Source organism: Lonchura striata, chromosome 22 (genome assembly GCF_050655825.1).
Source record: "Lonchura striata isolate lonStrDom1 chromosome 22, ASM5065582v1, whole genome shotgun sequence".
Classification (NCBI taxonomy): domain Eukaryota; kingdom Metazoa; phylum Chordata; class Aves; order Passeriformes; family Estrildidae; genus Lonchura; species Lonchura striata.
This window is the reverse complement of record NC_140724.1, coordinates 2,437,961-2,464,524: the sequence shown is the minus strand read 5'-3', so window position 1 is coordinate 2,464,524 and position 26,564 is coordinate 2,437,961. Positions and strand designations below refer to the sequence as shown.

Sequence of the window (26,564 nt, the reverse complement as noted above, 5' to 3'; positions counted from 1 at the left end):
TTCCCCCAAAACTTGGTAAACAAGCGGGGTTTGGGGCTGGGGAGGCTGGGGTGGGGCGAGCTCAGTGCAGCTGCTCGAGCACAGATGGGGAGTAGCCCCAGCTCTGCTCTGGGCCACATGGAAATGGAGCTGATTTCCAAAAGGGGATGGAAATGGAGTGGATTTCCAAAAGGGGGATGGAAATGGAGTGGATTTCCAAAAAGGAGTGGAAATGGAGTTGATTTCCAAAAATGGGATGAACCCTGAGTTCTGCTCTGGGCCCCAGTGGAAACAAAGTTTATTTCCAAAAGGGGGATGGAAATGGAGTTGATTTCCAAAAGAAATGGGATTAGCCCTGAGCTCTGCTCAACACCTGTGGAAATGGAGTTCATCTCCAAAAGGGGGTGGAAATGGGGTTCATTTCCAAAAGGTGGATAGAAATGGAATTTATTTCCTATAGGAGAATGGAAATGGAGTTGATTTCCAAACGAAAAGGGATTAGCCCTGAACTCTGCTCAACACTGTGGAAATGGAGTTGATTTCCAAATGGGGGATGGAAATGGAGTGGATTTCCAAAAGAAAAGGGATGAGCCCTGAGCTCTGCTCAACACCTGTGGAAATGGAGTAGATTTCCAAAATAAAAGGAGAATGGATGCAAAACTGCAACATCTGGGCCAGGAATTCTGCCTGCTCCCCTTCCACAGCCAGAATTCCTTGCAGGCCCCAGGATGCAAACAGAGCCTGGCTGTTTCTGCCCTGTGCTGAGGGAATCTCCACTCCTGAGCATCAAATCTCATTTTGTGCCTTCCCCTGGCCCGTTTCTGCGGGGTTTGTGTCCCACACAGCTCTGACACACCGGACTCCCCATGGCTTTGCCCCTCTCCTCTCCCCCTCTGCCCACTGGAAAGAAATCAACACAAATTCCCCAAATCCTGTGCCCTGGCTGGATCCCAGGACAGAGCCTGGCAGAGCTGCGGTTCTTTCCGGCCACAATTCCTCCTCCAGCCGTGCCCTCTCCTCCAGGTGCTGCCTCTGCTTCCCGACCTCTCCCTGGTGGGATTTATCCGGGCAGAGCGGCCGTGTTTGCACTCGGGCAGAGCCAGGAGGTTCTGGCCTTGGACCTTTGAGGTGTGTCCTGATCAGGCGTGTGATAAAAATATCGATGTGCAATTAGCCGGGGAAGGGAAACTGCTGCTGCGGGCAAGAAAGAGAATTTTAGATCACAGCCCCCTGCAATATTGATAACAACAGCCCAGAACAGGGCGGGTGGGCTTGGGCGGCTTTTTCATCCTGTTCCTGGGCACGGGGATGTGTTTTTAGGGGTTTGGGCCTGAACGTGTGAGTTTAAAGGGTGGCACAATCTGGGGAGGGCGCAGGGCCACTCTTGGGTGTCACAGCCTGGCCTCGGGGCTGCGGGGGAAGCCTTGGGGCTGCTGCCAGCGGCTCTCCCGGGCCGGGGCTGGGGGTCCCGCACCCCGGGGTGGGGGCAGTGTGGGGCGGGCCCTGGGCGTGTCCCCATCCCGCACACCTGGGCGTGTCCCAGCTCACCTGGGCATGTTCCATTTCACCTGGGCATGTCCCCATCCCGCTCACCTGGGCATGTCCCAGCTCACCTGGGCGTGTTCCATTTCACCTGGGCATGTCCCCATCCCGCACACCTGGGTGTGTCCCGGCTCACCTGGGGGGGGTCCCCATCCCGAGCACCTGGGCGTGACCCCATCCCGCACACCTGGGCGTGTCCCAGCTCACCTGGGCATGTCCCCATCCCACTCACCTGGGCGTGTCCCATTTCACCTGGGCGTGTCCCCATCCCTCTCACCTGGGCGTGTCCCCGCCCACCTGGGCGTGTCCCATCTCACCTGGGCATGACCCCATCCCTCTCACCTGGGCGTGTCCCGGCTCACCTGGGCATGTCCTCATCCCGCACACCTGGGTGTGTCCCGGCTCACCTGGGTGTGACCCCATCCCGCTCACCTGGGCGTGTCCCAGCTCACCTGGGCATGTCCCCATCCCGCTCACCTGGGTGTGTCCCATCTCACCTGGGCGTGTCCCATCTCACCTGGGTGTGTCCCGGCTCACCTGGGCGTGTCCCCGCTCACCTGGGCATGACTCCATCCCGCTCACCTGGGCGTGTCCCCGCTCACCTGGGCGCCCCTCCCTCACCGCACTTTTGGGGGGGAGGGTTTGGGGGGGGGTCTCCCGTGTCCCCATCCCCCCCCACCTGCGCGCGCCGCCGGCCCCGCCCCGCGCGCCCCTAATTGGCTGTGGGGGAGGGGCGGCTCATTAGTGATGCGGGCGCGCGCCGCGGCCCCGGAGTCGGCGGCGGCCGGAGCGGGGAGCGGAGCCCGCACCGCGGCCCCGGAGCGCCGCGTCCCCGGGAGCCCGACAGCGAGACTGCGCGGGGACGGGAGCGGGCAACCCCCGCACAAACAGCCAGAACCCCGGCTGATCCTCAGGCTGGAGCTCGGCTCCGCATCCCGGGGCTCCGCATCCCGGCGCTCCGCATCCCGGCGCTCCGCATCCCGGCGCTCCGCATCCCGGGGCTCCGCATCCCGGGGCTCCGCATCCCGGGGCTCCGCATCCCGGGGCTCCGCATCCCGCGCCTTCATATCCCGGGGCTCCAACCCCGGGGCTCCATCCCCGGCTCCGCATCCCGGGCTCCATCCCCGGCTCTCCCCGGCTCTATCCCCGGCTCTGTATCCGGGCTCCATCCCCGGCTCCGCATCCCGGGCTCCATCCCCGGCTCCATCCCCGGGCTCTGTATCCCGGGCTCTCCCCGGCTCCATCCCCGGCTCTGCGGGCTCAGCATGGGCGGAGGAGCCCCGCGCCTGCACCGGCGGCTGCTGCTGCTGCTGGGGCTGTGCAGCTGGACGGCCGCGCTGCGAGGTAAGCGGGGCTCGTCCTGCCCTCCCCGGGGCGGCTGTGGGCGCGGGGGTCCCACCGGTTGCTCCGCGGCGGGGCGAGCACCGGAGGATGGCGGAGCGGGAGAGGCGAGACGCGGGGAGATGGCGGGGACCCGCCGGGAAAAACATCCGCTATCCCAGCGCCGGGAGCAAATCCCGCATCCCACCTCCGGGAGCAAATCCCGCATCCCACCTCCGGGAGAAATCCCGCATCCCAGCGCCGGGAAAAACATCCGCTATCCCAGCGCCGGGAGCAAAACCTGCATCCCACCTCCGGGAGAAATCCCGCATCCCAGCGCCGGGAAAAACATCCGCTATCCCAGCGCCGGGAGAAACACCCGCATCCTACCTCCCGCAGACACATCCACATCCCACCTCCCGAGGAAACATCCACATCCCATCTCCCGGAGAAACACCCGCACCGCCGTGGGGACCGGAGCCGACGGCGCCGGGCTGCGCTGGGGGTGCCGGGGTGGTCCGGGGATGGTCCTGGCCGTGTCCCGGGATGGTCCTGGCCGTGTCCCGGCCCTGTCCCGGCCCTGGTCCCGGCCGTTCGGGTCCTTGGGGCGCAGCGCATCCCCGCGGGCTGCGGCTCCGCGCACGGAGCGCTCCGCGCTGGGCGGTGCAGCAGCCGCGGGCAGCCCGCGGAGCCGGGTCCGCCTCTGGCTCTGGGTCTGGGTCTGGGTCTGGCTCCGGGCCCGGACACCGCTCGGGCTGTCCCGGGACGGGCTCCGGGAGGCTCAGGGACCCCGCGGGCAGCGCGGTCTCATCCCCCGGGTGCCTCCGGCCGATGCGCACACGCGGGTGGATCCGTTTCCCGTGTGCCAGGCTCGTGGAGATGCTCCGGATCCCTTTTTTTGGGTGATTTTATTGAACTTTTCCCTGGTAAATCACTGGAGGACGGTCACCTCCTCAGGGCACCCAGCCAGAGGATGTCACCAGCCCTCCCCGCCCGCGCTCCCGCAGCCTCGGCGGGGCTGGCTGGGCTCCTCCCGGGGCTGGAAGTGCGGGGATGTGCGGCGGGGCTCTGTCCTCCCGTTCGGAGGAAGCTGCGGTGAGCAGCTCCGTGCTGGGGCTCTGCGATGTTCAGCACTCCCGCACAGCGGAGCGGTGAGACTTCGCGGCTCCTCACAGGCTCCTCACCAGTGGAGCTCTCCCCTCGCACGCCCGTCGTGTCTGCGCTCCCATTCCCCTCCGGATGGGATTTCTGGCTCTGCTCTCTGTAGGGGAGATCATCCTCGGGTAGCCACGGGCTTGTGCCAGCTGGCCGCAGGTGCTGGAGCCTCCCTGGCCGCGCCACCTGCCCGGACCTCTCCCTGAATTACGGCTCCGGGGTTCTGTGGAACAGACAAAATCTGCCCGTTTGGGGGAAGAAAAAAAACCCCAACCAACCCGCAGAGCCCCACCAGTTTAGAGGGCAGTGAAATAAATGACGAGAGTAGAATTGAAAATAATGATTCTTGGTTTTCATTATAATTAGATCGAGAAGCATCGGTGCCTGCAGAGGGAACCGTGTGCCTAAATCAGTGATGGGGCTGCTCGGTGCCTTCGGTGCTCACACCTGGGAGCCTCTGGCAGCTCTTGCTCTGGGGGAAGTGCGGTCAGGAGCTGGAATTTCAGACCACAGGGCTGGAAGATTCTTCTGGTGCTGCCAATTAACGAATTCCAGCTCTTTAATCAAAATGTGCCGTGTTGGACGTTTGGGATTCTGGGCTGGGACAGGGTTTTGGGCACGGCTGTGAGGCAGAGCAGTGATTTTTGGGCAGTTTGGTGGCGGTGCTGCCTGGAGGTCATTGGCAGCTCTGGCTGAAGCGGTTGAAGCTCAGCTCCAAGCCCGGAGCTGTGAGGTTTTGGTTTATGAAGTTGTCTCAAAGCTGCCTCAGAGACAGATTGTGCTCAGATTTCTGTTCTGAGCGGGGATTAAAGACAAATGGAACGGTTGTAGAAACCCCTGGCACTGCGTTTGAAATCTGCTGGAATGAATATACATGGATAGCCCTGGGCTTGTGCTTTTACAGGAAAAAATTACCCTGACGGGCTGGTAACTGGAGGAGAGAGTCACTAATATTTCTTACCTCAGCGCTGCCTCCAAACTCATTTTGCCGATCTCTGAAGGGAGATGTCTGTGAACCCGAGCGTTCATTCCGTGCAGCCCGAGCTGTGTCAGATCACAGCGGTCCGGGCGTGTTTGGTGCCAAACGAGCATCGCCTGGGGGTTTCCTGCTCGGGAAGGAGCGGGGTGACCCTGTGGGCAGAGATCTCCGAGCGTTCCTGTGGCTTTGGGGAGAGTTTTTCATTGCTTTATTTTTATATTTTTTTTTTGGCCGTGAGAAGCTGTGATCTCTGCTGGTCAGAGCTGCGTGCTCACAGCGGTGCTGTCCAGCAGGACAAAGAAGGCTCCGGGGAAACAAGGCTGGATTTGGGTGAAAACAGCAACAAAAACAGCAACTTCTGCTGCTGTGGGGGTGAGGCAGGGCCGGGGGGCCCAGATCGGCCCTTTTGTCCTGCATTTAATGATGGGAATGGATGAGCCCCCACCACTCCATCCTAAAGGGGATTTGGGATTCTGCCCCGGGGCAGGGCAGGAGCCACCAGGGCCACGCCAGGGGCTGCTGCTGCTGCTTGGCTGTGCCCAGTTCTTCTCCAGGGGCAGGTTTTGGGCAGTTTGGGGACGTTCAGCAGCTCTGGGTGGGACATTTCTGCTGTGCCAGCCCTGGCTGAGGGCTCAGGTATCAATAATAATATCAATAACACTACAGGGTAATCAATGCAGTCCCTGGACTGGTTTATCTGCTCTCCAATAGCCCGGCTGGGCTATTGATAACCCAGCCTTGGGCTTGGCACGGGATAAACATAAATCCAGGCAGGAGCTGGGTGCTGCTGGGACCTCTCCTGGCTCTGCCTGAGCTGCTCCATGCAGGAAATTCTGTATTTTGGTCTAGTTGGGCGAAGTGCTCATTAAAATAACAACCACACGCTCTGCTCCCAGCTGTCCTCCCACTCCCCTGCAGTGCCTCGTGTGGGTTTCCCCGTCAATATTTATATTATTTAATTTAATTTAATTTTTTCCCGTTATTTAAACTTCCCAGGGAATGAGCTCCCTTCCCTTGGTGTTTAGGAGCTGCACTGTGGGGCCAATTCCCACCTCGCAGGGTGGCCCAGGTGTGCTGCAGGTGCTGGAGCTTTGCTGTCCTTTTTGGGTTTGGGACAAGGATCATTTTCTGAGCACCACGGGCAGTCTGGGGGCCACGGCAGGATGGCAAAGCTGGGTGGGCAGGGGCGCGTGGTTTGGAATTACCGTGCCGGGGCTCTGTGCTGCCCTGTGTTTGCTCTGCTGAGTTCATGGCTGGGTTTGACGTGCTGCAACAGAATCTGGGAGAGATTCAGAGAGAAAGTGGCCAGGCCTGCCTTTGGGCAGGAATATCTGGTCTGGCTCAGGGCATTTTGGTCTGGCTTTGGGCACTTTGGTCTGGCTCAGGGCACTTTGGTCTGGCTCAGGGCACTTTGGTCTGGCTTTGGGCACTTTGGTCTGGCTCAGGGCACTTTGGTCTGGCTCAGAGCAGTTTGGTCTGATTTTGGGCACTTTGGCCTGGCTCAGAGCACTTTGGTCTGGCTCAGAGCACTTTGGTCTGGCTCAGGGCACTTTGGTCTGGCTTTGGGCATTTTGGTCTGGCTCAGGGCACTTTGGTCTGATTTTGGGCACTTTGGCCTGGCTCAGAGCAGTTTGGCCTGGCTCAGAGCAGTTTGGTCTGATTTTGGGCACTTTGGTCTGGCTCAGGGCAGTTTGGTCTGATTTTGGGCACTTTGGCCTGGCTCAGAGCACTTTGGTCTGGCTCAGAGCACTTTGGTCTGATTTTGGGCACTTTGGCCTGGCTCAGAGCAGTTTGGCCTGGCTCACAGCACCGACCCTTGTGTTCCATTTTTCTGGGCTGTGTTCCGAGCACAAATAACGTGATTTATGCTAAGATGGAAAACCAGAGATCAGAGGAGGCCCCAGGGCCCGGCTGTGTCTTTTCTGTATTTTTAGCCCTGCTGCTGTTGAAGGTGCAGGCGGGGGAAGGAGCAGGATGCTGACACCAGAGGCTGCTGTTCCAGAGGCTTTGGGATGCTGCTGGAGCAGATGGTCACATTCATCTGCCTCAAACACTGAAATGCTTCATTTTCTATTTATACTTTTACTGCTCTGGCTGTGCCACGTGTGGCTCGGGGCAGCAGTGCTGTGCAGGGCTCGTGTCCCATCCGCTCCCTCCAATAAATCGCTTTTTGGGGCAGGCAGGGGTGCAGAGGTGCCAGGGAGGAGCCTGAACACCTGGAATTCACCTGCACAAAGGTGATGAAGGTTTCCGTCACCTTCCCCTGCCCACCCAGCCTTTCGAGGCCCTTTGAACCACTCAGAAATGTTCTTTATTAAGAAACTTTTATTAAGTCCAGTGGCTTTCCCAACATTGTTCAGTGCCAAATACTTCTAGGAATTTCCACGCAGGGAATTACGCTTAATTACACTTTGACATCATCATCGCTAATGAATTTTTGAGGTTTTTATTTTGCTGTAGGTAGTTTTGCACAGCCAGTCACAGTCACTTTTACAAATTCAGGTCCACTTGCATATTGGAGTTAATTGTCCAATTCCAGCTTTAGGCTATGAAGTTCCATCCTTGTTTTTCTCTCTCCACTTCACCTTTGTTTATATTTTTGGGGGGCTGGAGCTTGTGAGGCCTGTCCCTGCTCTGAGCTGGGATCGTTTCCTCCCGCCAGGAGCTGCTCTGTTGAAGAGAACGTGCTCACGCCCAGCACGAAGCTCAGCATTGCCCCAGAGCAGCACAGGACAGAGAAGCAGCAAAGCTGAAACCTGAGGATGGTTTCTGAGGGCAAATGTTCCCTGAGCTGGGGCAGCCTCGGCCCCTCGTGCTCCCGCTGAGGCTGCAGACGTCTGGGCAGCAGCATTTGGCAGGATTATCGTTGTGACATTCCTTTAAGACCTGATTATTCTGCAAAGACTTTTTCTCCTCTGTAAAATTACACAGCAACTGCTTGGAATTATTGGTTTGGGGTTTTTTTTGTTTTGGTTTGGGTTTTTTTTTGTTTGTTTTTTGGGGGATTTTTTGGGGATGTTTTGGGGGTTTTTGGGGTTTTTTTTTTGGTTTTTTTCGGGATTTTTGGGGGGTTTTTTGGGGGATTTTTTTTTGTTGGTGGTGGTGGTGGTGGATTTTTGTTTGGTTGGGTTTTTTTGGGTTTTTTTTTGATTTTTTGGTGGTTTTTTTGGTTGTTTGTTTGGGCTTTTTTAATTTTACCTTTTTATTTTTTATTTTTTTTAGTAAACAGGCCCAACATGCCTTTTGTTCTGTTTTGTTTATCTCAGCCCCAGAGGGCCCAAGATAAATCACATTTTGCCAGGATTAATCCCACACTGGAGGTGGCCAGAGTCCCTTCCCCTTTTTCCTCCTTTTTTCCCCCTCTAACTTCTTGTGAAGCCCTGAAGGTTGCTACAAGTGTGCACATAAGGTGTGCACTGGAAATTCCTCTGGCACCAATCTTTTAATCCCCTAGTCAGGGTGTTTTGTTTACTGTCCCTACATTTGAGGTCAGGACCTCTGCCCCCTCCCAATAGGCAGGGATAAATGTTTTGGCATCCTCTTCAAAGTTTGAATGTTTTCCTTTGTACTTCTGGAAGCTCTTAAAATCCTCAGCTAGTGTCAGGACTTTGCTGATCTTTACTCCCTCCTGCTCTTGGGCAAGGGCTCATATATTACAGACTTTGGTCATTTGGCGTGGGCCAATGGATTCCAATCCAAATAGGAAAAAAATGTCAACAGCATTTATTATGTATTATTTATTATGTGTTATTTATTATGTGTTATTTATTATGTATTATTTATTATGTATTATTTATTAATAATTAAAGCAGAAGAATTGTGACATAGACCATCCCAAGTTAGGAATAATTCCATGGCTAGTTGTGACTGTGGGAAAATAAGCTTCCATGGAAATAATCTTCTTTCACCGGGGGTGCTGCCATCAGGCTTTTGTCTGTGCCAGCCTGGCCCTGGCACATCAAACCCCAGAGCTGCTCCCCCTCAGCCCTGAGCGCTCCAATTCCTGCTTTCCAGGAGCACAGACCTCCTGGCTGCCTGCTCGGGGAAAGGAGCTCCAGAGGATATTCTTTGTCTTTTCAGGAAGCTCTTGTTGAGCCTGGAGCCCCCCAGTCTGCCTCGGTGGTGTTTTATCAGCACACCTGGGCTGGGGCTGAGCCCTGGGAAATCCCCGGAGCTCAGGGAGCTCATCCTGCCTGGAAAACGCTGGATTTAGGGCTGAGCCCCTCTGGGAGGCACCCTCCAGCCAGAGCTGGGCTGGGGGTGGAATAAAAGGGGGCTGGGGGTGGCAGATTGCTTGGGAAAGGCTCAATTCCCCCTCCAGAAGCACCAGTTCCATTCCCAATCCCCATTTTCCTGGGCTCATTCAGCCTCTGCTCTCCTCACCCCGATTTTTTGGGGGAAGGATTTTGGTGTTTGAGAGATGAGGGAGAAAAAGAAAAGCTTCTGACCCCCTAAAATGTGATTATTGAAATATTTCCCCCTCCTGGGTAGCAGCTCTAGGTGTGGCTGGGGATAAAACACCCCCTGATCCTTTTGGGGGGTTCGGGATGTGGGAGGTACTGGGCTCTGCAGGTTGTTGGGAGTTCGTTTCAGCCCTTTATTTAAATAGCCCCAAATCAGGCAACGTCTGTAAGTGGGCAGCACTTGGAACAAAACAAAATAAAATCAATTGTATGGCCGATATCCCCGGAGCTGAAACAGGGAAGGCAGAGGATGAGCTGAAGGATTCCCCTCGTTTTCCAAACAACCAATCCCTTGCACAGCTCCAGGAAAGCTGTGGGGTGCTGGTGTTTGTCAACCCCCAAAAGTAGAGGATATTCCTGCATTTCAGTGGGGTCTGCTTCACAAAGCCCCAAAATCCTGGGAAATGCAGGGAAAACTGCCCAGCCTCAGCAGAGATTGCCTTCGATGCTCCCAGGGGTGACAACGACTTCTGCAGCCCCCAGGAATAAAATCCAGCCTTCCTGCAGTCGATTTTCATTAATTTCCTAATAACTTAATCTGTGTGCAGGAAGGTAAAATGGCTCAAACCCTAAATGAGGATTTTTAAACAATCAAGCCTTGGCCCAGCCTCCCCTGGTTCTCCTGCAGACCGAGGGGCTGGGATGGTGCGGGGCATCTCCAAGGGACCAGCTTTAGTTGAATATCTTAAATTGCATTAAAATTAAAGAGCAGAAATAGCCTCTGCTCAATTACAGCTGCAGCATGTGACTCCTCAGGCCTATTTACTAATTTTTTAAACCCTGCTGAAGTTGGGGCTGAGGGTGGCAGAGGCTTTTCTGCGACAGCGTTGGTGAGAGCCAATTAGTCCTGGAGAGCTGCCGATGCCACGGGCTCAGCTGGGAACAAAAGGGACTTTTTGGGAGCATTTGAGCAGAATTTTATCTAAAACTGGGGATTAACGCAACAAATAGAGCCATGGACTCTTCCCACTCAATTTGCAGTGGAAATGCTGAATTGCAGGGATTTGTGTTCCTATTTTTCTCCCTTCCCAGGCATTTGTGTTCGTATTTTCTTCCCTTCCCAGAGATTTGCATCCCTGTTTCCCTCCCTTCCCTGCCCCGAGCTGCAGGCACAGGTCAGACCTTGGGAGTGGAGGTTTGGTTATCCCCAGATGGAAAGCAGATTTTTATTTCCAGAATGCTGCACAGACAGGAATCCTCTGTGGTTAATTAGGCTTTAGATAATTGGCACAATAGTGCTGCTTCACCTGGAGGTGCTGGAGCTCGGGGTTTTCTTTGTTCACACACCCTCAGAATAATAAATAAATAAATCCAGCCTGCTGCAGGTTCCTTCCATCAGCTGAATGACTGCAGGGTGGATTTGTGGGCTCTCAGCGCAGACAATTAACACACTCAATGCTGGCAGGGCCTGCCCAGGCACCTAAACCCCACCACCTTCTCTTTAATTAGCCCTAGAAATTTAATTTCATGCTTTTGGGGGGAAAAACAACCAAACCCAGAAGCTTTGGGGTGAGCAGAGCTCTTCCTTTCCCACTGTCTTGGTTGGAAAAGACAGGAGTCTGTGAAGGAAGGCAAGAGCCTCCTGTGAAATGGAAAAGGTAAACCCCCTCCCTCCGAATTAACACAATTTCAAAATTAAAAGGCTCTCAGGCAAAGATATGGGAATGGGAATAACAGTTCTTTACTAGGAGAAAAATGAAATTTAAAAAAAAAATGCAATTAGTACAAACACAACTAGTGCTGGAGTCAGAGCCCTGCCACCCTGAGCAGTCAGGGTGTTGGGAACAGTCCAGTGAAATGGTGGCTGCTCCTCTGGAGGGGCAGATGGAATGCTGCTGGAGCGGGGATCTGGAGAAGGGTGGAGTTTTCTCTGGAGTCTGGGGATGGAGGAGCTGGGCCTGGTCTTCCTCTGGGGATCCAGCGGGGAAGAAGCTGCTCCTCTGGGGATCCAGCCAAGGGCTGCCCTGGTGTCCCAAAAATGCTGATTTTCTGCAGGTGGGAATGCTTGGCTCCTCCCTCTGGGCGGAGCATCTCCCCATGGGCTGACGGAACTTTCCCAGCCATGCAGGGAGTCATTAATGGCCATGGACAGAAGATCTCTCCCCAGGGAGACATTGTTCTTGGGAGAGACAAGGAACCTGCCCCACCTCCAGCAGATGGCAAATGGAATCCATGCTGGTCTCACAGCCAGGACACCCACCCCAGCAGGTGAGAGCGCCCAGTGCTCTGAATTCCTGCAGGGACAGAACTGTGGGGATGTGGGGAAACATCGGGAATGTTTTTGGGGTTATTCCATGCCCTGTTCCTGGTGGAGCTGCCTCTTCCCAAAGCTCTTCGGAGGGCCCTAAAATCAGATTTCCTGTCCAGGCTGTGTGTGTGCAGGACCCACCCCGTGCTGAAATGGGAGTGAGGATTTGGGGGAGCTGGGTGAGTGGTTGGGGTTTGTGACCACCAACGCCCCGCCGCTCAAATTCCCACTCCTTGGGGAGAAGAATTCCTGGCCACAGCCCCAGGAATGAGGAAACCTGGGGGCAAAGGACCCTGGGTGTGACTTCCCCCTCAGCATGAGACCCTCAAAGGCTCCCCAGAACCCTCCTGGGGCGGGCAGCAAATCCTGCAGGGACTCTGGAACAGGATAAACTGCAGGAGAACCCAAAAACAGCGACTCTGGAACAGGATAAACTGCAGGAAAAATCCCAACAAACAGGGACTCTGGAACAGGAAAATCTGACAGGAAAAACCAAAAAAACCAGAGACTCTGGAACAGGATAGACTGCAAGAAAATCCCCAAAACAGGATAAACTGCAGGAAAACTCAAAAACAAGGACTCTGGAACAGGATAAACCCATCAGGAAAACCCCAAACCCAGGGACTCTGGAGCAGGATAAACTCCAGGAAAACCCAAAAACGGGGACTCTGGAACAGGAAAATCTGGCAGGAAAATACCCAAAAACAGAGATTCTGTAACAGGATAAACTGCAGGAAAAATCCCAACAAACAGGGACTCTGGAACAGGATAAACCCATCAAGAAAATCCCAAAAACATGGACTTTGGAACAGGATAAACCCATCAGGAAAACCCCAAACCAGGGACTCTGGAACAGGATAAGCCCATCAGGAAAATCCAAAAACAGAGACTCTGGAGCAGGATAAACTGCAGGGGAAACCCAAAAACGGGGACTCTGGAACAGGAAAATCTGGCAGGAAAATACCCCAAACCAGGGACTCTGGAACAGGAAAGTCTGGCAAGAAAAACCCAAAACCAGAGATTCTGAAACAGGAAAACCCAGCAGGAAAAACCCAAAACCAGGTACTATGGATCAGGAAAATGTGGCGGAAAAACCCCCTAAAACTAGGGATTCTAGAACAGGAAATCCAGACAGGAAAAAACCCCAAAACCAGGGACTCTGGAACAGGGAATTCTGGCAGGAAAAATCCCAGCAAAGGGAACCTGGGATGGGTTGGAGGCTCTGTGCTCGGGACAAGCAGGGTCTGAGCAGCACAGGGAAGTTTTTGGTGGTTTTTTTCATTTTTAAAATGAAATCTTTGGGAACATCCGTGCTGAGTTCCCCCCTGAGTGCCCGGGGGGGTGGCAGGGACAGGTTCAGGGCTGGATCTCTGAGGTACAAACAGGATTTTCCCCCTGGTAGGGCTCCAGGGAGGACAGAGAATTCCAGAGGAGTTTGCTCACAGAGCATTGTCCTGCTGGGTGGGTTTTTTTTTTCCCTTTAAAAGTGATTTAATTGCATGTGAGTGGAGTTTTTTTCCGCTGGATTACTGCTGTCAGTGCATTTCATCAGCCACAACCTCTGCCCTGCACCCCCTCGCCGGGCTGGCACAAACCCCAGGCTGCCTAATGTGACATGATTGTCACTGTCCCTGTGCCGTGCCTGCTGAGTGAAACGCGGATAAAAACCAAAACTATAATTTCTATAAAGATTTGTAGGGACGGTATGTTTATTACAGCGCTGGACACATGTGGGGATCGTTCTCCTTCAAAGGACATGTGCGCCCCTGAGGGCTCCCGATCCTTTTTTATTACCCCTTACAATTTACATATGCATAGAGATTCACAATAGGTTCATGCATATTCATTCTGCTGATTTCTGGTTAGCTTACAGCTAGTTACACTTGTACCCAGTTTTTGTCATGAAGTCCAGAAAGAACTCCTGGGTCACCCTGCCCTGTCTGGTTCAAGGTCCGAGGAATCTTTCTTATCTCTGATCTCTTCAGCTTGGAAATTCGCATTATTTCTCCTCAGCTGGGGCAGTTTTACGGTGCTGCAGAGTTACCAGACTAAACAGCATATTTTACCTGTGCCAGCAAGCTCAGAGCGGCACATTCCACCTCAATCCAAATGGATTTGGACCCTGTTAAATTTTCACTCTGTCTCACTCCGGCACTGCTGCCACTTGGAAATGTCACAAATGTCACAAATGTCACAAATGTCACAAATGTCACCAATGTCACAAATGTCACAAATGTCACCACAGGCTCTGCAGCACCCCAGGGTCCAGCACAGGCTGGGAACTCTTCAGTGCCTCAGTGCCCAAAACCCTCTGAAGCAGCTCCTGTGCTCAGAATCTGCAAAAACTGTGAAAAACACCAATCACTTGTTGGTTTGTTTGTTTGTTTTTTAATCTTAAGAGTTTATTAGTAATGAAATAGTTGTAAAAATAATAATAAAATTAGAGCAATAAAAATTTGGACAATGAGGATTAGGGCACTGCGAGATAATAAAAAGCAAAGAATTTTGGATTCCGGATGTTTTTGGGCACTGAGCTGCCAAAACCACGCCTTGTGAATAAAGGAATTACTCTTAAAATCAACAGCCTGTTGCATATTCATGTATGTCATGCATGGTGCATAAATTCCTTGCAAATTAAGATTTTTTCTGGTTTTTGTCAACTTCTTCCCCTTAATCCTGGTGGTTGTATAAGGCCAGAGAGGAGGTGGAAGGATGTTTGTCTGTTCTGATAAGGAGCTGTGACTCTTTAGGTGTCCTGTCGCTGTTATCTCTGTGCAAAGAGTTTCTTGATTATCTCATCCCTTTCTTGAGCTAGTAAAAAATATCTTACATCACAGTTTCTATTTTAACATTATGTTGTAACCTAAAACTATGTTTAACACACCACTTAAGAGAATTAATAGAGCATAACTTTCTAACATTGCACGTACAATATTCATTGTAATATTTGTGAAGTGCCAATCATAAAATACGCATTTTTCACAAAAACCCATTCAGAACAAACAATCAGAAATAAAAATCCTCCCAGCGCCCTGCAGCTGGCAGTAATTCCAGTTCCCCATGACTGGCATGGTGAAACCCACGGGCACAGCCCGGGAACCTTCTGCAGGGGCGAGAAAAACCCACTTGGAATTTTGCCTTTTCCCCCTTTATTTGTGTTTCTGTCCCAGGATTGTGTCGCAGGTGCTGCTTTGCTGCTGTTTCCCTGCTGTCTTTGGGGCTTTGAGATGACATTTTTGGTGTGATAGCAGTGACTCTCCATGCTGGGGAGGCTTTTCCAGGTTTATTTTTTGTCTGGATCTCCCTCTCTGCCCCCTCTGCCTCCCCAGGCCTTTGGTTTAGGAATATTCGCTCCTTTCTGCTTTTTCTGCTCCTGGAGGTTTTCCTTCCAGGCTGATTTTTGAGGTGTTTTCTTTGCTGTCCAGCTCCAATTGAAGTGTCCTTCCAGCCCTCCAGGAGCACCTTGGACATTCTGGGGATGGAACTGCCACAGCTCCTGTGCTGTGTTCCCTTTCCCCCTTCTTTAACTCCCATTTTTTCCCCCATTCATGGCTTTTCCCCTCCTCTTTTCAAGTGGCATTTTCAGATAATCCCTAAAGTTAATCAGTGCAACAAAAAGCCACCTTTGGCTTTGGCTCATGGGTGCAAAAGGAACATTGAAGCTTTGGGCTGAAATTCAGCGGGTTTGGGTCTGGTTTTAAAAACTTTGAGCAGGCAGGAGGCTTCCCTGGATGGATGTGAACCAGGTAAATCTGAGCCTGGGATAAATCTGCCTTTCCAGCCGTGTTTCAGTGAGCTGGGAGTGCCAAAGGTTGTGTTTAAATGAGTGTTCAGTTAAAATGTTTTATGGGTCCTGGTGGCCACGCTGCATTTCTGCAAGCTCTCTATTTCTTCGCTCTTTATTTAACCTGGAAGGTGTCCTGAGGAGCCCAGGCAGCTCCTGGGGAGCTCTGGCAGTAAAATGTGCAGGAAATGGGAATTTGGTGATTTATGGCGATATTTTCCTCGGGCAGGGGCAGGCTGAGTGCTTGAGTTACCAACAGAAGCTGTAGCAGGGGTGGATTTTGTGTCCATAAAATCTCCCTTTGCTGAGTGTTGTGGTTTGATAGGGAAGTGAATTTTGTAAGGAAAATAGAGTTAAATTAATTAGCAGTTAGATATGGATACTGATGTTTGGAGTGATTATTGAAGGTATTGGATATTTCCAGGGGTACACTAGCCCTGTTCTGGTTATGTGGGAACTTCAAATGTCCCTCAGACATTTTTGGATGTTTTGGGCCCAGGTCAGAAGCATTTGAGACCCTGGCAGGCAGCTGCAAACAGCTGTGATTTTGGGTTTGAGCCATGGAATGAGTTACCAACCTTGCAGGAAGAACAAGAAGTCACAAAAGTTTAGATATTAGAGTAGAAGTGGTCACAAAGTAGAGGGAAGAATTTCTGAGTGCTGTACAGGGGGTTTTGGTTTTGTGCACGGGGGTCAGAGGGTTTAAGATGGATTTGGGATTTGGGCCTGCCCTGTCCTCCCTCTTTCTCCTTCCTCACCTCCATGTTCTTGGTGATGTTGGCACTCACAGATTGGTTTAGAGTAGAAAAGCACCATTTAATATAGGTAATAGGCATTGGGGAAAAACTGTAAACATGTAACATGTAATGTACATATAAAAGATAGAAAATCACCATTTAATATAGGGAATAGGCATTGGGAAAAACTGTAAACATGTAACACGTAATGTACCATATAAAAGATAGAAAATCACCTTTTAATATAGGTAATAGGCATTGGGGAAAACTGTAACCATGTCACACGTAATGTACATATAAAAGATAGAAAATCACCATTTAATATAGGTAATAGGCATTGGGGAAAACTGTAACCATGTCACACGTAATGTACATATAAAAGACAGCAGCAGCCCTGGGCGGGGGGAGAAGAAGCAGTCGGGGTCAGAGAGGATGTCAGGGTGTGTGTGTGCCTCTGCCTGAGCTCTGAGCAAACCACAGCAGCTCCAGGAGAAAATCTTTGAGATAACTTGCAATAAACTGCCTTGAGACCAACAACAGGGACTGCTGAGCCTTTCTTTGGGAGCTCGAGTTGGAGGAGAGACTTTTCCAGCACACGGAGCCACCCCTGACCCAGGGTGGTCTTTGACTTGGTTAGTGAAAAGCGTCGATCTCTCTTGCCCAGCCACAGGCTGGGTGGGCGAGGGGAAGTTGTGTGGTTTGTGGTTAAAGTAGGATAGAGGCTCTTTTATAAGATAGAAGGGTGGAGAAATTCTGAGATGTTTTAGGCAGGTTTTTTTTTTTAAGAGGGAGAGAGAGAAAGGGAGAGCTTGTTTTATTTAGAAATTTGATATTATGTGTTGGTAGTATGTCGTGGAAAAGATAGAGGTCGGGGGGAGGTAGGTGTTTAGTTGTGGGAGTTTGAAAGTTTGTTGTGGGATTTTAGTTGTTTTGGGAGTTTAAGACTTTTTTTGAGAAAAAAAAGTTTTATAAAATACTACTTTTTTTTTTAATTTGAAAGACAAAAGAGATAGTTTGAGACTTGAGATGTTAAAAGAAGTAATTTTAGGTGAGAGGAAATGATAGAGTGGTTTTAATTAGACTTTTCTTATATAACCTTAGACTAAACCAATTTCTCCTGCAACACTGCACACACTGGGGCACAGAAAGCCTCTGCACACACCAGTCCCAGCCCTGGCCCAGGTGATTTTCAGGTTAAAGCTGCTGGGCCAGAGCAGGGCAATTACTGCTGGTCAGAGGGAGCAAAACCTGCCAGGGCTCAGCCCTGGAAATCCCAGTTCCTGCGGCTGCTCTGGCCTGCTCTGGTTCTGTTGTTATTTTTTCTCTCTGTCTCTCCATCACAGTGATGCTGTGGGAGGAAGGAGGGGGATGAACACAGCTCTGAATGCAGAATAAATTATTGTCCTCAAAGAAGATAAAAAGGAAAATCGAGTGCTTGTCCAGGCCCCTTTTATCTGTACCAGGAGCCAATTATTTAATTCAAGATGAGATTGGGTCTGGGCAGTATTAGAGCAGTGAAAAGCTGCCCTGGTAACATCAGGCCTGAAAATTCACCTCTGGATCTGGATCCATTTTCTTCTCATTACTCTGAGAGGATATTTGGCACGTACAAATTAAAACCAATTAAAACACTTGTTGACCTCCTAAATTGTTATTTATTCATAACCATTTAAATTGCCGCTGCTTGTAATTTAACTAATAATTCCATTTTAAATAATTGATATAATCATTGTGCTTAATTTAAAGTTGAATAAAGTCTGTGGGAATAAATTGCATAAAACAGTGGTTTCATCAATAACATGTCAAAAGGCAATCAATATTTAGGTCTCAGAGCTCTGTTAATGGATGGTGATATTAAAAAAAATAACAACCTCCTTGCAGCACTGATGTTTCCTCCTGCTCTGAACCCCTGGATCAGGGCTCTGGCAGGGAGGCTTTGCCAGAAGCCTGGAAACAAAGTCCTTGATTTTACACCTTCGAGGCACAAAAGCATCTTTAATATTAAAGGATCAAACAAGGCAGAAATTCCAGAGTCGGTGGGAAAGAATTTGCTGATAGAAAATTCCTGGTGGGGGGTTTGTGTTTGTAACCCGGCGTGGATTTCCCTGGAGCATCCCAGGCTGGGCTCTGAGAAGCTCTGTGTTTGTTATTTTGAGAGCTGTAAAGTTCTAAAAATTCCTGTATCTTCTGATATTTACGTATTTCAACTGAGTTTTTTCACACACTGTTCATGTAAATAATGATTGTTTTGCATTCGTCTTTGTGGGAGGAGAGAATTGATGGGCTGTTGGTTTGACCAATGAGGTTGGAGAGGTGACAACTCCATCCTCCAACCCACTGTCACTTTTGCTATTGTATATATAATATATATGTTAAATAGCAAATATATATATATTTGCTAATTATATATAGTATATATATATATTTGCTATTGTATGTACATTCTGTGGAGTCAGAAAATAAACTTTACTTTTTAAAGTTCTTTTTCTTTCCTTGTTCATCTAGCCTGCTTCTGTGAGTTATTTCATGTCACAGTGTAACATTTGGACTCCATATACAATACTAAAAATAACAAAAGATTGGAAAGTAAAACTACTACCTCTCCAACCACACTAGTCAAACTAACAATCTATCCATTTTCTCCACCCACAATAAAAAAAAAGCAAACCAACTATTATTTACATAAACAATATGTGGAAAAACCTCAGTTAAAATATATAAATATCAAAAAGTATAAAAACGTATTAAAAAACTTTAAAATTCTCAAAAAAAAAGCAAAATAAAAGAGCAGCAGGGCTGGAGGAGCGAGGGGGGACCCCAAAGTGCATTTTCCCCGTTCCCCCTGGGGGGTGGGGGGGCATTGTGAGTGCAGGTGAAGGAAATGATGATGGGTGGGAAGGAATGCTGAGTCTGACTCCAGAAGGCTGAAGGATTTCTTTATTATAACTATGATAAAATACATTAATATACTATTTAAAGCAGATACTGAAACTGCAAATCTACTTTTTCTAACTACCGTATCTAACTCCTCACAACTCGTGACCCTCTCTGAGAGTCCAGCCCCAGGTGGGTTGGATTGGATTGGATTGGATTGGATTGGGTTGGGTTGGGTTGGGTTGGGTTGGATTGGATTGGGTTGGGTTGGGTTGGGTTGGGTTGGATTGCATTGGATTGGATTGGATTGGGTTGGGTTGGATTGGGTTGGGTTGGGTTGGGTTGGGTTGGGTTGGATTGGATTGGATTGGATTGGATTGGATTGGATTGAGTTGGGTTGGATTGGGTTGGATTGGGTTGGATTGGATTGGATTGGATTGGATTGGATTGGATTGGATTGGATTGGATTGGATTGGGTTGTATTGGGTTGTATTGGGTTGTATTGGGTTGTATTGGGTTGGATTGGGTTGGATCGGGTTGGATCGGGTTGGATTGGATTAGATTGGACTGGATCGGATCGAATTGGGTTGGGTTGGGTTGGATTGGATTTATGGATTGAATTGGGTTGGATTGGGTTGGATTGGATTGGATTGGATTGGATTGGGTTGGATTGGATTGGATTGGATTGGGTTGGGTTGGGTTGGATTGGATTGGATTGGATTGGATTGGGTTGGATTGGATTGGATTGGATTGGATTGGATTGGATTGGATTGGATTGGATTGGATTGGATTGGATTGGATTGGATTGGATTGGATTGGATTGGATTGGATTGGATTGGATTGGGTTGTATTGGGTTGGGTTGGATTGGGTTGGATCGGGTTGGATTGGATTAGATTGGACTGGATCGGATCGAATTGGGTTGGGTTGGGTTGGGTTGGATTGGTTTGGGTTGGGTTGGATTGGATTGGATTGGGTTGGATTGGATTGGATTGGATTTATGGATTGGATTGGATTGGATTGGATTGGATTGGATTGGATTGGGTTGGATTGGGTTGGCCATCAGGCTCAAACAATCCTCACCAGAATCCAACCAAGCAACCACCCCAGGGAAACCATTCTCCACACACATTCCACATGGGAAAAACAAGGAGCAGAAACAGAAATTGTTTTCTCTTTCATTTCTCCGTGCTCCTCTATGAAATTCCTGAGAGGGAGAAGGACGCTCCTGCCACACTGGCGAGGGGGGCAGCAGCCGGGTCACTGTGGGGTGCCGGGGTGACAGCCACCACCCCACTGGAGCTGCTGCTCCGGAGGCTCTGTGGGATCTCTGTGTCCCACCCCGAGCCAGGAGAGGCTCAGCAGAGGATTGGGATCCCAGAGGCTTTCTGGGAGTCGTGCATGGCTGAGTGTTGCATTTGCTGTCAGCGTGAAGATCCAGCGTCTGTAAAATGGTGGGGTGTTGCCCCGATTTTTAAAACTGTTTTCTTTTTAAAGTTTTCTTTTATAGTTCTTTTGAAAGTTTTAAAGTTCTCATAAAACTTCTTCAGCCTTCTGATCATGTTTACATATTTGAGAGTCAGAGGTTCCACATAATTTCATGGATAAATAGAATAGTTTACATATTTCTCTGTGGGTGGAGAGAAATGACTGATTGATCTTTGGACCAGTGTGGTTGGAGAGGTGGTAATTCCATCCTGCAATCCACAGTCACCTTTGGAACTCTATAAATACCAGATGTTGGAATAAAACGGGAAATTTTTCTCTTTTGAACTTACCAAACTTCTGTGTACTCATTTCGTGTCCAATAGCGACAGCAGGGGGAGGCTCAGGGCCCTAAACTGGCTCCATAAATCCACAAAATCCATAAGTCCAGGTGATCCCTTTCTCTCCAGGTGCAGACCTGGCTGTTCCCGAGGTGCTGCTGTGAAATGGGGCCGGAATTCTGGGGCAGCCCGGGCTGGGAAGGTGGGGACCGGTCCAGGCAGGAATTCTGCCCAAAACCCGGCAGGGATCCGAGTTTCCCAGTGGAGCCGAGCAGGGAAAGAACCGGGGGCTGGGGCTGCCCCAGACTGCTGAAATCCTGGATGGCTTTGGGATGTCTCCTTGCCAGGAGCTCCAGCGGGATCAGGAGCTTTGTTTTCCAGCTCACCTGCTCAGGGTTTGCCCCTGGCAAAGCCTGGGGGGATCTGCTGGCTTTGTGTTTCCTCACCGACGCAATTTTGCTGGGTTTTTAAATATTTTATATTATTTTATTTTATTTTATTTTATTTTATTTTATTTTATTTTGTTTTATTTAGTTTTATTTTCTATTTTCTTTATTTTTCTGGAGCCATTCTGGAAAATACTCGCACGTTTGCATTTCTCTCACTGCTGTCTCTGCCTGCCCTGGCGTTTGCCCTCGCTTGGTGCTCTGCTGTGGCTGCAGAGCTTTTCCCTCCCCTTTGTCCCCACTGAAAAGCGAATTCTCGGGTCAGCAGCCCGTGAGAAACGGCCTGGAAAACAACTTCAAGAGCAGATCAGCTGGGGTTATTTGATGCATTTGGAGTGCTGAATGCATCCTGGAGGAATTTATCTTACCTGGGTCAGGAGTTTCCCAGCAAGCAGCAATTTCCAGCTCATTTAAACCCTTGGCTTTGTGTCCTGGAGTGGGCACTTGGCGCTGCCTCTTCATTTCTGAGTGTCTGCTCCTGCCTTTGTCCCTCTGCCAATTGTCCGGGCCAGAGGCAGAGAGCAAATTGAGAGGGATAATTCCATGTGCGCAGGGACTCGGGAACTGCCTGGGAGAGCCCGGTAACCCACGGGCTCCAAACAAAGCTTTTCTTTTCCTTTTTTCCTTTTTTCATTTTTTCCTTTTTTTTTTCTTTTTTTCCCTTTTTCCTTTTTATCCTTTTACCTTTTCCCCCCTTTTCCCCTTTTTCCCCCTTTTCTCTTTATTTCCCTTTTCCATTTTTCCCCTTTTCCCTTTTTTTCCTTTTACCTTTTTTCCCCTTTTCCCATTTTCCCCTTTTCCCTTTATTTCCCTTTTCCATTTTTTCCCATTTCCCTTTTCCATTTTTTCCCTTTTCCCTTTTTTTCCTTTTCCCTTTTCCCCCCTTTTCCCTTTTCCCCCCTTTTCCCTTTATATCCCCTTTTCCCTTTTCCCCCCTTTTCCCTTTTCCCCCCTTTTCCCTTTATTTCCCCTTTTCCCTTCTTTTCCCTTTTCCCTTTTTTTGCCTTTTCCTTCCTCCTCCTCCTCCTCCTCCTCCTCCTCCTCCTCCTTCTCCTTCTCCTTCTCCTTCTCCTTCTCCTTCTCCTTCTCCTTCTCCTTCTCCTTCTCCTTCTCCTTCTCCTTCTCCTTCTTCTCCTTCTCCTTCTCCTTCTCCTTCTCCTTCTTTCTCCTTCCCTTCCCACTGAAATCTCTCCTGGGCCGCCAGGACTGCCCAGGATTTTTCCTGCTGCACTGAGCAGCAGCCCTGGAATATCAATGATTTTCAGGAGGAGTTGGAAGCTCTTCCCCGACACCTCGGGGACAGCACCGGGCTCTTTGTAAACTCTTTAATGGCAACAATTTCCTAAATCAAAGCAATCTGCGCTTCCCCATTTACAATTTCATTTCCAAGCACTAAAGCCTCATAAAAGGGTTTACAACGCGGAGTCTGTGGCTGCTGTGAAGTTATCCAGCAGCGGTGCAGTGGCATTATCTTCAGTGGAGTATTTTATCTTTAAAATTATAAGGATTTGTTCTGCTCTCTTTTATGCAGAAATAGAACGCTAACAGATGCAAAGTTTATTTTTAAACTTGGCTAGGGGCTGGAAAAGCACATTTTAGTGGAGGTGTCATTTGGTGTTCTGAATGTATTTCAGGATTTAATAGTAAAATGTTTCAAAAACTGCCAGAGCTGATAATTTCTGTGGTGGAGGTGACGCCGAGGGTGGTCACTCAGAGTTCTCCTTCACGTTTCCTCCCATCCTTTCCTGCTGGAGAAGCAGGTTATTGTTAATTGTTATTATTAATGAAGGGAGAGGTGTGATGCAGCCATCCCTTCCTGCCTGGTGCAGCTCTGCGTGTTCCCAGAGGGGATTTTGGGCAGGACATCCGAATTTTTGGGATTATTTCCCTGCCAGGGCAGGGCTGCTCCCCTTCCCAGTGTGCCCAGCCTGGCTACTGAAACAGAGTGAAAATTTAACCGGGTAGAAATCCATTTAAATTTAGGTAAAATGTGCTACTTTAAGCTTACAAAATATGCTGTTTAGTGTAGTAACTGCAGCCCTAGCAGAACTACCCCAGCTAAAGAGAAAGAATGCAAATTTCCACACTCAAATATAAGAAATAAGGAAGACTCCTTAGACTTTAAAACAAACAGGGCAAAGTGACCCAGGAGTCCTTTCTATACTTTCTAACAAAAACTGAGTACAAGTGCAACTAGCTGTAAGTGCAATGTGAAATCAGCAGAATAAATATGCATGAACCTATTGTAAAATTCTATGCATATAGGAATTATAAGGGTAATTAAAAAAACATGGGAAATTCTCAGAGGTACACATGTCCATTAAAGGGCAGTAAGTCCCAACATGCGTCCACAGCGCTGTGAATAAACACACCCATTCCCTACAAATCTTTATTAGAATTGTGAGATTTAATTTTCATCCACATTTCACTACAAACATGGCACATTCCCATTTTCCTGGAGAAAATTCCACTGCTAGAAATCATCCTGGGTTTCAGGGTAAATCCTAATCTTGGCTTTTGGGGTAAATCCTTATCTTGGATTTTGGGGTAAATCCTCCTCCTGGGTTTTGGGGTAAATCCTCCTCCCAGGTTTTAGGATAGATCCTCATCCTGGGTTTCGGGGTAAATCCTCATCTTGGATTTTGGGGTAAATCCTCATCCTGGGTTTTGTGTTTGAGGTTTCTGTTTGGGTATTTTTTTTGTTTGGGTTTGAGGGTGGCTGTGCATTAATTGACTTTTTTAACCCCTGTACTATTGTTGGTGCTGCTAAGGCTGGAAAATGTCACATTTTGAGGGTGAATAATGACTGGAAACAGGACATTTTTGGTGCTGTTAAGGCTGGGAAATGTCACATGTTGAGGGTGAATAATGACTGGCAGCAGGCCGGGGTGCTGGCTGGCCGGGGTGGGCAGGGGACAGCGAGGGACAAAGTCATTTCCCAATTCCAGCAGATTTCAGCAGCCTGTGATGGGGCTAGGGCTGCGACAAGATAAACCCTGGTGAGAGATTAAGGGGGAGGGAGATGTGCTTTGCTGTCCTTATCAAGCCCTCATTTCCAGGCTTTAACACTCCGAGGATTGAAGCTCATCCCCAAGGAGAAAAACGGGGGGCCAGTTTGGACTAAGCCCATCTTTGTGTCTCCTAAGAGCTCCTGAGTGGGACTTTAAACAGAAAATGAGCAAAACAGCGAGACTGTCAGACCCCTGGGGCTTCTTTCTGAAGTTTTTTTTAAATTTTATTTCTGCTGTGGCAAGCCTGGGGTGTGGTTCTGGGAGTGAGGATCAGGGGGATGCTGGAATTCCTTGGGATCAGGGGGATGCTGGAATTCCTTGGGAGCCTGGCTGTGCCCGGACGTTGCAGTTTGCGTGGCTGGGGCAGAGCCTGCTCTCTTTGATCAATCAAACTTTATAATTTTAATAAAGATTTGTACGGAATGGATATGTTTATTTACAGCATGTCGGGACTCATTGCCCTTTAATGGACATGTGTACCTCTGAGAACTCTTAATTCTTTTTTATTTTCGTTACTAATTTCCATATGCATAGAATTTCACAATAGGTTCATGCATATTTATTCTGCTGATTTCACATTGCACTTACAGCTAGTTACAGTTGTACTCAGTTTTTGTCAGAAAGTCCAGAAAGAACTCCTGTTTCAAGGTCCGAGGAGTCTTTCTTATCTTTTATCTTTTAGCGTGGAAATTTGCATTCTTTCTCTTTAGCTGGGGTAGTTTTGCTAGGCCTGCATATTAACCAGACTAAGCAGCATGTTTAGCAAGCTCAAAGTGACACATTTCACCTAAATCGAAATGGATTTCTACCCTGTTAAATTTTCACTCTGTCTCATTGCAGCCAGTGCTGGCTGAGATTTCCCACCTGTGCCTCTTCAGGGGGGTCAGGTGAGGGCTGCTCCTGCCCATCCAACGGGAATTTTTATTTCTTTATTTTATTTATTGTATCTCAGGTCCTTTAAAAACACTCCATGGTCCTGTTGAGCTGCTGGAGCTCCACAAATCCAGCACAGCTTCACTGGGGGATGTCACAGAAACTTCAGGGACTCCAAATGAACTTTAATCGTGTGAATTAATGAAATTATTTGTTATAAATGACAGTGAGCCAGCAAAGCAAGGGATTCCCCACCTATCCAATGGGAATTTTTATTTATTTATTTTATTTATTGCATCTCAGTTCATTGGGAAAACACTCTGTGGTCCTGGTGAGCTGCTGCAGCTCCACAAATCCAGCACAGCTTCACTGGGGGATGTCACAGAAACTTCACAGGCTTCAAATGAATTTTAATCATTGTGGATTCATGAAATTATTTGTTATACATGACAGTGGGTCCAGCAAAGCAAGGGATTCCCCACCTATCCAATGAGAATTTTTATTTATTGCATCTTAGGTCCTTTAGAAATACTCCTGAGAATCCAGGGATTTAAAAACACTCACATGGAATCCAGCACAGCTTCACTGGGGGATGTCATGGAAGCTTCAGGGACGCCAAATGAACTTAAATCATATCGATTAATGAAATTATTGGTTATAAATGACAGTGAGCCAGCAGAGCGAGGGGAGCTGCAGGGAAGGAGTGCAAGCAATGCAGATTTTCCTGACCACACCTTGGGATCATCCAGGGCCTCTGCCCCTGCCCTGCCAGGCAGCACAGAGTGTGATTAACGTGAGATGGTGATTAAAGCTCGGTGTTAATTGTGGATCCCAAAGAGGAGGCAGGCAGAGAGGAGCCCTCAGCTGTCAGCTCCCAGCCCCTGGCATATGGTTCCATTAAGATAAAGGAACAAAAGGTAATTTACAGTAACAGATGGGCTTGAACTCTTTCTGGAGCTGCTGAATACTTTTTAATTTTTAATTTATGATGCATCTTCCGTGCAGCATTGGGGCAACTCCTCTGTCGTGTTCTTTTAGAATCCACGAGCAGGGAAAACATCTGTGAGGGATTCCCCAGGAGCTTTGTGTCTGCTGGGGATGGAGCAGGGGGGGCCTGGCCAGGGCTGGAATTCTGCAAACTTCGGGAGTGAGGCTGGGAGCGCAAATCCTGCTGGAAAAGCCCCAAACCCACCTCCCACAGCAGGGCTGGGGCAGGAGCCAGATCAGCTTTTTACACCAAATCAGCTCAATTTGTTACACGAAATCAGCTCAGCTTTTTACACCAAATCAGCTCAGCTTTTCACACCGAATCAGCTCAGCTTTTGGCACCAGATCCCAGAGCTTCTCCTCTGGCTGCTCCCCTGCAGGTTTGGGGACTCCAGCGTGGAA

General features: G+C 49.4%; 1 protein-coding gene across 2 annotated transcripts in view; it reads left to right on the top strand.

The window, feature by feature from the left end:
• Positions 1-2,230: 2,230 nt before the first annotated feature.
• UNC5D (unc-5 netrin receptor D) overlaps positions 2,231-26,564 on the top strand; it is a 110,483-nt gene continuing 86,149 nt past the window's right edge. Inside the window, exon 1 of one of the 2 annotated variants that reach the window (XM_085559150.1) lies at positions 2,231-2,865. In XM_085559150.1, the coding sequence (XP_085415276.1) occupies positions 2,787-2,865 (79 nt within the window). In that variant the 5' untranslated portion in view covers positions 2,231-2,786. The remainder of the gene's footprint in view (positions 2,866-26,564) is intronic. The other variant, XM_085559151.1, reaches the window with a different exon arrangement.